A 12,070-nucleotide genomic window follows, 5' to 3' on the forward strand; every position below is an offset into this window, starting at 1 on the left:
AATTGTATAGAAAAGTACAGCTTTCCATTGTTTCTAACTTTTAAAAAAAGTCTTGGCACTCCGTATAAAGAGATGAATGTTACCATTGCCAGGTGTCTCCAAGGAAGATTCAAACAAAGCCCGTGCCTTGAGCATGAAGTAGATCTGTCTTTATGATGAACTTTCTTGGAAGCAGTACCCAACTCATTGGCTTACACTTTAAGATGTTTTGGTTGAACACAGAAACCACTGTGTTGAATGACAGATATAATTGTATTGAACAGTGTCTTAATGCTGTGAGAATAAAAACTGCAAAAAAAAATCTGCTAAAAGGAATTTCAGTTTACAGTTATTCATATCATAGAAAATGATGACATTTCCATGCATGAAATATAATCTGATTTTGCCTGGGACTTGAGGGCAGGGCGAGGTACATAACTTATGAAACCAACGCAAAGTGAAAATGTGGGGTCCGTTGTTCAAAAAGTAGGATGAAAATGTGCAGTTAAAGGTCCTAAAATGCAAAGCTTTTTCTTTTAAGAAGAAACGTATAAAGCATAACCAGTAATGGTGATTCGTGAGTAATAACATACACCTGCAGATAGCAAAAAAATGTGTATTTTTGTGGTCATAATTTTATATAACAAATAATAATACTTTGCTAATGTGATAACTTGACTGATCCTAAGATTTTTCTGGCTGGCTTTTCTTTAAATTAATTTATTAGATCATCAAAATTGATTCATTTAGCAAGTTTATTTTAAATGATACAATTAAAAGCAAATCAGTCACTCTCGGCAAATGAAATAGCGCACATAATTTCTGGCAATTTTTAATTTTGAGAAGAATATTTCTGCTGATACTACTGACACTGGAAGTGTTAGGGATATATTAAAGGCTCTGACAAAACTGGGATAGATTTCTGATAAATGATTTAAAAATATAAATTTCAGTATCTCTTGAGCTGATGACACAGAGCAATTTTTCTAAAAAGATTCGATTCTTTACACACATTAGCTTTATGTGTGTCAGAAAATCTAATTTTAAGTATAAGTTTGTACTGTGTTGTTTTTCCCTGGCTTTTCCTATAACTTGTAGAGGTCATACAAGAGACCAAAAGTCACTTAATGATTTGTATATAATTCTAAACTCCTACTTTTGCTTTCTATTGCTGTATCTTTCATGATGTAGGAAAATTAATTTTAAAACTGTCTTCCTCACTAGTTCATTTGAAGCTGCATGTGAAAATAGTGTTCTTTTCCATCAGATGCGACAGTCTTTAACATTTAATTGCTATTTCTGAACCTGTGGATATTTGCTTTGCAATGATGCAGCAGTTTTTAAGACCAGATTCTAAACTCCTCAAAGAATTCTGATATTTCTTCGATATGCTTTATTGCAATGTCCATGTATATACTTTTATTTTATAATAATTTACTAACGTGTTATTGCCTAAACACCACCATTCCCATCTCCGCGCTCAGGCCAGAGAGCTAATGTTTCGCCTTGGGGACAGGATCTGGGAAAAGACAGGCAAGCCAGCCTCTCACCGCTGCTGCCGCTGCTTGCCTTCACCATAACCGTAACCAATCTGGGCCCAGGTCCTAGCCCAGCCACACCCCTGGTGTCCTGCAGTGCCCCAGGCTGCTTCTGGTATGAATGTGCACACCAGGAAGGCAGGCCAGCTGTTTGGCATAGGCACTGCCCATTGCCCACTGTGCCTGTGGGTCCAAACCCACATATGCATACCCAGCACATCTCCTCTGCTAACACACCTGCTCCCTGGTCTCATCAGACTTCAAAAACACAAGGTCAAAGATAAAATCAAGAGCTTCAAGACCACAACAGAACAGCATTAAGCCAAGTCCAGGGCCCTGTGCAGATGCACAGGTCACACATGCCCTGCTTGAGGCTTCATGACGTATCTGTAGAAATTACTTGCCCCTCATATGAATGAATGTGGAGGCAGATACATTTATGCCTTTGACGTTCCATACTGGACATACATACAAATAGGCCGTGGATGAGGATACATATTATTGGCCACCACTAGTTTCTCTGCCTCTATGCTGCCCTAAGCTTACCTTTGTTTTGTTTTGTTTTGTTTTGTTTTTATTTAGAGAGAGAGAGCGTGCGCACATGGGCAGGAGAGGGGCAGAGAGAGAGGAAAAGAGAATCCCAAGCAGGTTCCTAGCTGTCAGCATACAGCCTGATGGCGGGGCTCAATCTCATGTACCGTGAGATCAAGACCTGAGCCAAAATCAAGAGTCAGACACTTAACCAACTGAATCATCCAGGTGCCCCTAAACTTACCCTTTCTGATGAAAATGCTAGACACCAAGGCAGACTTTCTTTGGAGGGGGCTCTTTATAGATTCACATGAGAGTGCCTTTTCCCAAGGTTCTAGAGAGAGTGGGAGTAAGATAGCAGGAAGGGAACTAGTATTTACTGAGTACTTACTATGTTATTTTATACCAACCGATTAATTTAATTGTAACAGCAGTTCTGTTAGCCTTTTATGCATGAGAAACTGAACTGAGAGGTTGAAGAACTTGCCCAAGATCATACAGCCTGCAAATGGTAGAGCAGAGATCTAAACCAGGTCTGCCTGGCTGCAAAGACTTTGAGAGGCAGCTTTAGTGTCCTGGACGTGAGCACTAGAGACAAACTACCTGGGTCCAAATCCTGACTTGGTCATATAATGGCTTCATGTTGGATGAGTTACTTCCTGAGCCTCAGTTTCCTTGTGTATATAGTGGAGATCAGACTAGTATAATACCTACTTCACTGGGTTGTTTAGAGGGTTAAGTGAAGGTTGAATATATATAAAGCGTTAAGAACAGTGCCTGACACTTAGTAAGCTTGCAATAAATGTTACTATGTCTGTCATTACTATTGTCAAATTCCTTTGCCCACTCCACAGTCTCCCTTCACAGGTTAGAAAAGAATGTTAACGATCAGCAGAAGAGAAGAGCTTACAGACAGACAGCAGGAGCCTTCTGCTGTTTACCTTCTCTAAAGTTCCCCTAGAAGGCCCTCTTAGAAATGATGTGAGCGGTGATCTGATTCTCACCCCAGGCAGCCCAACTCTGTAGGCTTCTTGGATTCTAATGTTCCATCAATCTGATCATTTTGTCTGGGTTGTGTGTGTGTTGCAGGTATGAGACCTCTCTGTTGGATTTGGTTCAATCTCTGAGTCCAAAGTCTGCTCCCAAACCTCAGCCCCATCCCTCCAGAGAAGCTGGGGCCTGGAATCACAGTACTTGCCGATTTAGTCCTCGAAAATCAATCTGGAACAAGGTGGGGGCAGGCAGGACCCCTGAAGACCTGGAGGAGAATCAAATTCTGGAAGATATCTTTTTCATTTGACATTGAAACACATGCTACAAAATTTCCATCAGAAATGTGTGGGCTTCTTTATGTACTGATCTAGGGTGTTAAATTATTTGATGGCAAAGTAACCGTGTCTCTCCCATACTAGCATCCTGTTGTGTATTGAACACAGAAATCATTCTACGAACCCGGAGTGGTTTTGGTCAGACCAATCAGTAGGTAACACATTAAGGGGTTATGGGGGTGGAGGGTAGTATCTTTTCTAGGCCAAGCCTTGTCATATTCAGCCTGATTTCAAGAGTGTTTCCTTCTCAATACTTTATTGGAAAAGGTTGGCTTTCTTTTGTATACAAGGAAAATGTTTTCACTGAAAGATCCCTCTGATTTCAAAGTAGCCGCTTTGTAACATAAGCAGTTTCAGAAAGACCCTTTACCTCTCCTTTACCTCTGTTCCCTCACTGCCTGCCTCTTTGTACGCGTAGCCATTGAATCCCAAAGTTGGAGCTCCTGTGCCTATGCTCACAAGCAACCCTGGGGACTAATTGTGAGCCAGTATCAGTAGTCATCAGCCCAGCAGCTGCCCATCCCTCAACCAAGGGGCACAATGGGCTAGGGGGAGGGACCCACCCAACCCTTGGAAACCAGCATTAAATCACACAACAGAGTGACTACCCTCAGGAAACAAAATGGAGGCACAGGCCTAAAGTGCTTTTCCTGCCGTCCACCCATTTCCCAGGATAAATAAGAGCAATATCTCAGTACGTCTTATTGGCCCAAGTGTCTATATTCTTCACTCTTCGGAACTGCCCATGGCTGTATCTGGGGAAGATGGCAGAGCTAGAGAGGGGCATCAGCTACCACAGGCTGATAGGCTCTCCCCAGGCCTCCTTCCTACCTATGAGGATCAAAGGCCCTGGTGACCAGGCCTTTTATGTGCTCTGCTCAGGATCACTGTCCCACTGTCTCATGACCTCAAAGAACCATCTCTACTTGCCAGATTCTCCTTCACCACCCCAGGCAGAGTCTCTCCATCTTTCCCACTGGGCCTCCATTTGACCCGAGAAGGCCTGTGGAAGAAATACACTTGAGGCCTCGTTTTCTCTCTGTTCTCCTATTCAGCAGAGCTCTTGAGATGGGTCCTTCAGCTTACAATGGGCTCTGGTGGGCACTCATGCTGATCGGCAGCATGATGAGCCCGGTAGAGCCAGTGAGTTTAAAACTTCTCGGTCATTGGAAGCAAGGGGAAAATGTGTCCCCAGATGTGTATGCTCAATGACTTTATTTGATCTGGAAAGTGTTGCTTTTTTTCTCTCCCTTTCACCAGTCCCAGGCTTGAAGTAGGACCAAGAGTCTTTGTCAGTTAGTGAGCGTTGGTAGCCAAAGTCAGGCCACCCAGTGCAAACTGCATTTAGTGAGCCTGCATGGCCTTATCAAAACTAGATTATTTAAGCCTACAAAAGCCTTGTTAAGCAGATTCCTCATCTGAATGGATCTCAATTTCACTATCTCTTCAGGCTGAGGCCCTATCATCTCTACTCAGCCTTCCTTTACTTGGGTCTTTTTGCTCTTTGGAAAAAAAAATGGAACCTACCAATACCATATCCTTAATTCGAGGTCAAGATTAACTAGGTTTAGGCATTCAACTGAAAGGTTTAAAAAATACTGCCAATTACAATGTCCTTTTAAAATTCACCCCTGTGAGAGTAACTGAGTCCATTTCATCCCATTTCAACAAGTGTTTGGAGTTTCTTTTGGTGTGGCAGAAGGGGTAGAAGCTGAGAGCCTTCAGCCATTTTCTCAATTAAATTTAAGTTTCCAGAACTTTCTTTTCCTTGCCCCAGGTGTCATGAGTACCTTAAGTACATCCCCCCTTGGATCAGCCATAACGACACTCTCCCGTTTGGATGCCGGTGTCTTTACAGCTCTCCAGAGTAAGAGGGTGCCAGAAGGACCAAGAAAAGGATTATGATTTCTTTAAGAAGCTTGTTTGCCTTTAGAAGAATCATAAGTGAGATTTAAGCTGAGGTCTTTTGGGGTGAGTCTATCACATGCCACAGATTGGAGTTTAATTGCTTCTTTACCTCCCCCTGCATGAGCAATTTGGAAGAGCCAAGATGAATTTTCAGCAGAGCATCAATCAACGTATTTTTCATATGCTACATTCCCCCACCAGTTGCCTTTCTGTATCCTGTGGGCATTTCCTGTGTGTCAGGGCAGTAGGATGTGAATTTGTGTCTAATCCAGTATCTTCCTTATGAATTGAACAATGTATGTTAACATCTTACTCTGTCTTGGAGATACATATGTGGAGATACATATATATATGAAAAGGTTCTTGTAGGACCTCGAGGCTGTTGTAGAGCCTGGACGCTTGACCTAATTGCAGATATCGTATGAAAAGAGGAGCAGACACAGAGGGGTCAGGCTTTCTTCCTGGTAAAGTACTCCCAAAGTGACTGCCTCCAGCTGCTTCCTCAAAGCAAGACTGGATACGTATTAGGAGGGCTGCACATAGGGCCACAACATTGCCTACCCTGCTACCCACTATTCTGTGAGAGAAAAAACAACCAGTGTTTGCAAAATGGGAAAAGGCAAAGTATATCCACCAAAGCTCCCTACAAGGGCCCAAAGTGCCTGATTTAGGAAACTAAGGTTAATCAAGGAAAAGCTTTTGCTGACAGTCATCCTTCCTGGAGGCACACTTGTGTTCATCCAAACAAATCCCATGGTGGGGACTTCTCTAGAAAACCCCAAATGTCACGAGGAAGGAGGGGCCCTCTCCTTCAGAGCTGCCCTTGGCTGTTGGCCCAGCTCCCAGCACCTGGCTCCTACGAGAGATTTGCTAGCCAGAGACTCTGGGAAGCAATAGGCCTAAAGGAGAGAGCCGGATGAAGTCTGCGGTCATTAATGAGGTGGAGAGGCTACAGCAGACTCCTCCCAGCTCGTGCTTTAGCCTCCCCTCAGTGCATATTGTTTCTAATGTGGGCAACTGTTCATATACATGAGAGATTTTAAGTTAATCAGTTAGCTCCATGGCTATTCTCCTCATGTGGTTGTGGTATCGAATCATCCCTTCGACACCCCTCCTCAGATCTGTGAGGCGTAGCTTGGAAGCAAGAGCAGTACCACAAGTTATCAAAATGTTGTTTTCCTCAGTATGTGTTAAACATCAGGAGCATGGGTCAGCTCAGAGAGAGGAAACGGTTTGCCACAAACTGTTAGGTTTTCCTGGTTGACTCCAACCCACTCCCATCACGTGGACCCCAAGTCTCCTCTAGGCTGTGTGGTTGCTGGAAAGGAAGTTTCAATGTACGTGCACCCCTGAGTCCCTTCCACGTGCCTGTCACCCAAATTGTTCAACAAGGAAGAACTATCACAGCACTCGGACACAGGAAAAATGGTCCTGTCTAGGTGGCTTTAGGTGCTAAGAGATGCTGGGGAGGGCTTGTGTGCCTGAAATGCCCAGTTTTGAGATCAGACTCGTGGATCCAATTAACAGCCAGAGACTCTATCCTGCCCCTTTTTCCCCAGGTCAATCTGGCACCTCCCCCTGATCAAGGGGACTGCAGGTATCCCTCAGAGGAGGAGGTGGCAAGACCACAGTCCTCACTCAACCAGCTCCGAGCCCTGTGCGTCATCTTGTTCAATGCTTATGATATTTGTACTTTTAAAAAATCATTTCAGGGGGGCTCTTGGGTGGTTCAGTTGGTTAAGCATCCGACTCTTGATTTCGACTCAGGTCACGATCTCACAGTAAGGGAGTTCAAGCTCCATGTCAGGCTCCGCGCCGACAGGGCGGAGCCTGCTTGGGATTCTCTCTGTGCTTCTCCCCCGCCTGCTCGCTCGCTTGCTCTCTCTCTAAAAATAAATAAACTTTAAAAAAATAATAAAAATACAAAACCATTTCAGTATATAAGTGTCTCTTGTAAGCCACCTTTAATTCTTTGTGGAACGAGGACAGGGAAACATGTACACGTGCCTAGTGTTCAGCATGTTATCTTGTGCACCAATAACGAACATGAGGCCTGACCAACCCTAACTGAGGCCATCGGCCAGTAAAGAATAGAATTCCAACTCAGAATCTGGGGGTGGGAGGGCCATTACTCCCTTCTCCCCCCTCTGTCTTCCGGTCAAACCCGAGTAGTAACGAGTCCACCTCCTACTCCTCAATCTGCCCCCTCCGCCCTCTCTGCTGACACGTCTCTAGGACAACAGTCTCTGTGTTGGGCTCCCTGCTAGATGGCCTGGACTCATCCTTGAAAGAGTGACTTAACCCTCTTTGCCTCGCTCTTATCTTTAAATGGGGATCGTGACAGAGGCTACCTCGGAATTGTCGTGAAGGTGCAGCGAGCATGTCGAGCACTCAGCACAGGTAAATAAGCACTCCTAAGGGTTACCTGTTAATTTTTCTCCGTGAAGCGGCCACAGTCATCTTGCCATGTCACGCCCTGGCTTAAAGCGTTGGAAAGTTCCAGTACTTCATTTCCTATTGCACTTAAGTGGGAGCGTGGCCTTCTGAGCATTAATGCATGAGGCTCTTCATGGTTTGGCCCCTTCGTCTCCCTGCTGTTTCTTTCTCTTGACTTCTGTGCTCCAACCACTGTGAACTTCCTTAGTTACTGAAGGCAGCATGATATCCTTCTCGCGAGCTTCTCATGAGCTTTCTTAGCTCTCTGTATATCCTCTATCACAACACTTACTGTGCTAGGACTGTCTGTTTATCTGTTCCCTCCTTTAGATGGTAGGCCCCATGGTGGCCAGAATAAGATGTTGGTCTTAGCCATCACTCAGTCCCAAGAAAGGAGCATGATTCCTGGCACATTACAGACTCTCATCATTATCAGTTAGATGGATAGGTAGGTGCACGGGTGGAAGGGAGGAAAGGAGAGAAGGAAGAAATTAAACAGATGTGTGCCTCCAAAGTTCAGTACCCTGAATACTCCAGGCTGCTTACACCTCTCTCACAGGGAGAAAGATAGGGCTGTACTGAGGGGTCTGGGGACATTCTATTGCTCCCTCTCTATTCCCACACTGACTCACATTTTCTCTCCAAACAAATCTAAGACTTAACAACTTTTCCTGTTTAAAAACCCAAAGGACTCCACGATGCTTACAGGGCAAGGAGCATGCACTTTAGAGTGACCTACCAGGCAGGACTCAGCATCTGACCCCACCTCCCTCATCCACCTCACCTCCCTCCTCTCTCTGCTCTATTCACCTTTCCAACTCACAGCTATTGGCCACCTCCCAAAGACACGCTGCTCTTTGCCATCTGTGTGGCTTTTCCACATCTCTGTCTCACGGATGACTTTCCCAGACCTAGCTCAGCTGTCACCGCTTCCATATTCTCCTGATCCCTCCGGGCATCCTTATAGACTCTCTGCTTCTGCTAATGCTCCAGAGAACCTTCTGTCCTATCCCACCTCAAACTGTGCTGTATTGTCTTGTGTACTGTTTGTCTCCCTATTAGCATGCTGAGTGTCCAAAGACGACAAATATTGACCTTGGAATCAACTCAGCTCTACCACTTGTGAGATGTACACATTTAGGCAAGTTATACTTTATAAATTTAAACTTTATTATAAAGTTAAACCTTACAGGGGCACGTGGATGGCTCAGTCCATTAAGCATCTGACTCTTCATATCAGCTCAGGTCATGATCCCACGGTTGTGGGATTGAGCCCCGCGTAGGGACTCTGTGGTGAGCCTAGAGCCTGCTTAGAATTCTCTCTCTCTCCTTCTGCCCCTCTCCCCCACTTGCACTCGCTAGTTGCCTCTCTTTCAAATAAAAAAATAAAGTTAAACTTTATCAATTATACTTTCTAAGCTTCAAATACAGTAATTTATAAAATCATTTATAAAAAGGGGGTGGTAATTCCTACCCTATGAGTTGGTGCCTCGAACGCTGACCTAGCCCGGGAAAACTAGCCCAGAGGAAAACTAGAATGATTAGGCAAAGATGCCCATGCAAGGAGGCTGAGGCAGGGTGTCCAGTGGAGGCAGAGGGGACTCCCTGGAATGTAGGGACCAGAAGTCCCAGGAACAAAGAGCAGTGTTGGGGTGCGGGAGACAAGAGGCGTTCGGCCGGAAGACCAGGTCCCGTCCCGTCTGAGATCTGCACAAGGCATGGGCGCCGGCCCCTCCCTCCCCTTCCTCTGCGGTCCATAGCTGGGCAGCCTTGGCCCGCACCTCACTGGCACCACCGCACAGACAACAGCCCCGGCCTGACCGCCACCAGGATGTCCAAGACCCACGGTCCTTCACCTGTGCTGCAGTTATAAACCCTGGTATCCCTGCTCTTTGTCCTTCTCTTCCCCTGTGCTGAGACGAGGGGCTGGAAGAAGGGAAGGCCAGCTGTCCCGCCTCTTGTTGCTGCCAGCCGAGATTCCATGAACCCCCCCCCCCCAGCCCTGGCTTTCAGTGTCCCCCTCCCAGCTGGAGGTGATTTAAGCTTGTTGGATTTATATAACATTGGGAAATGGTAAACTGTGTAAATTTGCTATGTTTTCCAGGGACAGTTATTTATGGAGAGGCATTTTTAACTCAAGTGCAGAAGTGTTAAATCATTATAATAAATTCATGCTATTCAGACTTTCTTACATTGTAATAAATTTTTTCTAAGCATGAATGAGGAGATCCATGATTCCTCTAATATACTATTATGTATTTCTTCTCAAAATGACACAACTTACTATATCAACGTGGAGAATAAGAGAAGGAGATTTACTGCGATGGAGGGGAAAAGGTTGAGTAACAATGAGTGTGAGAAGGGTCTCGGGAGCAGTGACCCCAGGCAGAACTTTTCCCTGCCTCTCTGCTTGCCGCGCACCTGCTGGGAGGAGAAGCAGGTGCAGCCCCAGCAGGGGAGGGCCAGCTAGGGCTGCAACCCCCAAATCTCCCAGCTGAGCTTAGGAAAAGAGCAGAGAAATGGGTAGGGGCCCCGGGGCTTCCGTCCCACCCTATGCAGGGGGAGGTGCCGGAGTGGGCGGTCTCCGAAAGGAAAAGCCCCCTGGTCTTCCAAAACCTTCAGTCCCGGGTGGAGAGCGGCCCTGCACACGGCCCTCTCCTCACCTGTCTCCCACCTCTCTCCTCACCTGGATGCTCACCTGGACCAGAGGGTTCGTACCTTTCATCAGATCCCCAAAGTTCAGGACACATTGGTCTTCAGTAAGCTCTGAGGCCTTTTGTGATCGTCCACTATGCACTGGGCAAAGTCCAACGACATGGGTTCTGACCACCAGCAGCACACAGGCGCTCCTTCGAGCTGCAGTTAAGAGCTCCCAGAGGCCAGAACAACAGCCCCTGGGCGGGAGACTTCCATCAGGATCTTCCCAGAGATAGGGCACTTTTGCTGGGCGAGGGCAAGGACAGGAGGGTGTTCCAGGCAGAGGAGGAGCAGTGTGTCAAAGGCATGGAGACAGAGCCCCCCAAAGTAAGCTCACGCGGACAGTGTTGAATGCTAGGCCTGGTGTTCAAAGTCAGAGGAGTGGTGGGGTCCAGCGGAAAGACACCCATATAGTTTCCAACTATCGCTGCTTCCCTGCTGCCTGTCACCTCCCCAGCTGGGGCTCCCAGATCCCTCCTTAATAGGGAAGAAAGAGGGAAATTGGCCCCTCCAATGCCCGGTCCAAGTGGCTGACAGCTATCTTCAGGCTGACCCAGCTAATTCCAAACTGGCCACCTGTTTTGGTTTTTTTTTTTTTTCCATTTTATTTTGAAGTCAGACTTACAGAGAAGTTTTGGAAATACCACAAAGAATTCCTGTATACCCTTCACCCATATTCCCCAAGTGTTAACATGGTAACTCATTTGCTTCATCATTCACTCTTTCCCACACGTAAATAAACACATCTATTATTACCTTTTTCCTGAAGTATTTGAGAGTAAGTTGCACACATAATCCTCTCTAATAGTTTGGCATGTATTTCCTAAAAACAAGGACATTCTCTTACATAACCACAGTACAGTGATCAAAATCGGGAAGTTAACATTAACACAGTGCCGTTATCTAATCTACAGACCTTAATTGACATGTTGCCAGATTTCCTTATTAACTTTCTCAGTTTCCTTTCCTTAAATATCTTTTTAACAAAGGAAAAACAATGCTGGCTCAGAATCATACGTTGCATTTAGCTATTGTGTCTCTCTAAGATGAGTACGATCCACTTGTTTGGGTTTTTTTTAAGCTTATTTATTTTTGAGAGAAATTGCAAGCAGGGTAAGGGCAGAGAGAGGTGGAGAGAGAATCCCAAGCAGCCTCCACCCTGTCAGCGCAGAGCCCAACTCGGGGCTCGAACTTGTGAACGGTGAGATCATGACCTGAGCCGAAATCAAGAGTTAGCCACTTAACCGACTGAGCCCCCAGGCATCCCTACAATCCACTTGTTTCATAAAATGTTCCCCAATTTGGGTTTGTCTGATGTTTTCGTATGATTAAATTCAGGTGACGTGTTTTCAGCAGGAGTAGGTAATGCTGTGTCCTTCTCAGCACATCATTACCAGGAGGCCCATGACAGCTATTTCCTTCATTCCAGGGCATATTAATGTTAATCACACGGTTAAGGTACAACTGTACAGTTATTAACCTTTCCTTTGTAACGTATTAGTCTGGGAAGGGGGGGCGTACTTTGAGACTGTGTAGATATTGTTTCCCTTCTACCTTTTACCCACGAGTTTCAGCATCCTCTGATGATTCGGCACATTCCATTTAAATCCTAGTCTTCTGCTGGGTTCTGACTACCCTCTTTGACCAGCCCAG

The 12,070-nt window shown here is 45.6% G+C and overlaps 1 protein-coding gene across 10 annotated transcripts in view; it reads left to right on the forward strand.

Annotated features, from left to right (window-relative positions):
* Window positions 1-12,070, forward strand: part of KIAA1328 (KIAA1328 ortholog) — a 355,545-nt gene that overhangs the window by 332,421 nt on the left and 11,054 nt on the right. For 7 of the 10 annotated variants that reach the window (XM_027068805.2, XM_027068808.2, XM_027068813.2 and 4 more), the window contains one exon: window positions 3,138-7,160. The exons of the other annotated variants lie outside the window; for them this stretch is intronic. In XM_027068805.2, coding sequence (XP_026924606.1) covers window positions 3,138-3,348 — 211 coding nt within the window. In that variant the 3' untranslated portion in view covers window positions 3,349-7,160. Of the gene's footprint in view, window positions 1-3,137; window positions 7,161-12,070 lie in introns of those variants that run through there. 10 annotated transcript variants of the gene reach the window in all.

The sequence above is a fragment of the Acinonyx jubatus genome, chromosome D3 (genome assembly GCF_027475565.1).
Source record: "Acinonyx jubatus isolate Ajub_Pintada_27869175 chromosome D3, VMU_Ajub_asm_v1.0, whole genome shotgun sequence".
NCBI lineage: Eukaryota > Metazoa > Chordata > Mammalia > Carnivora > Felidae > Acinonyx > Acinonyx jubatus.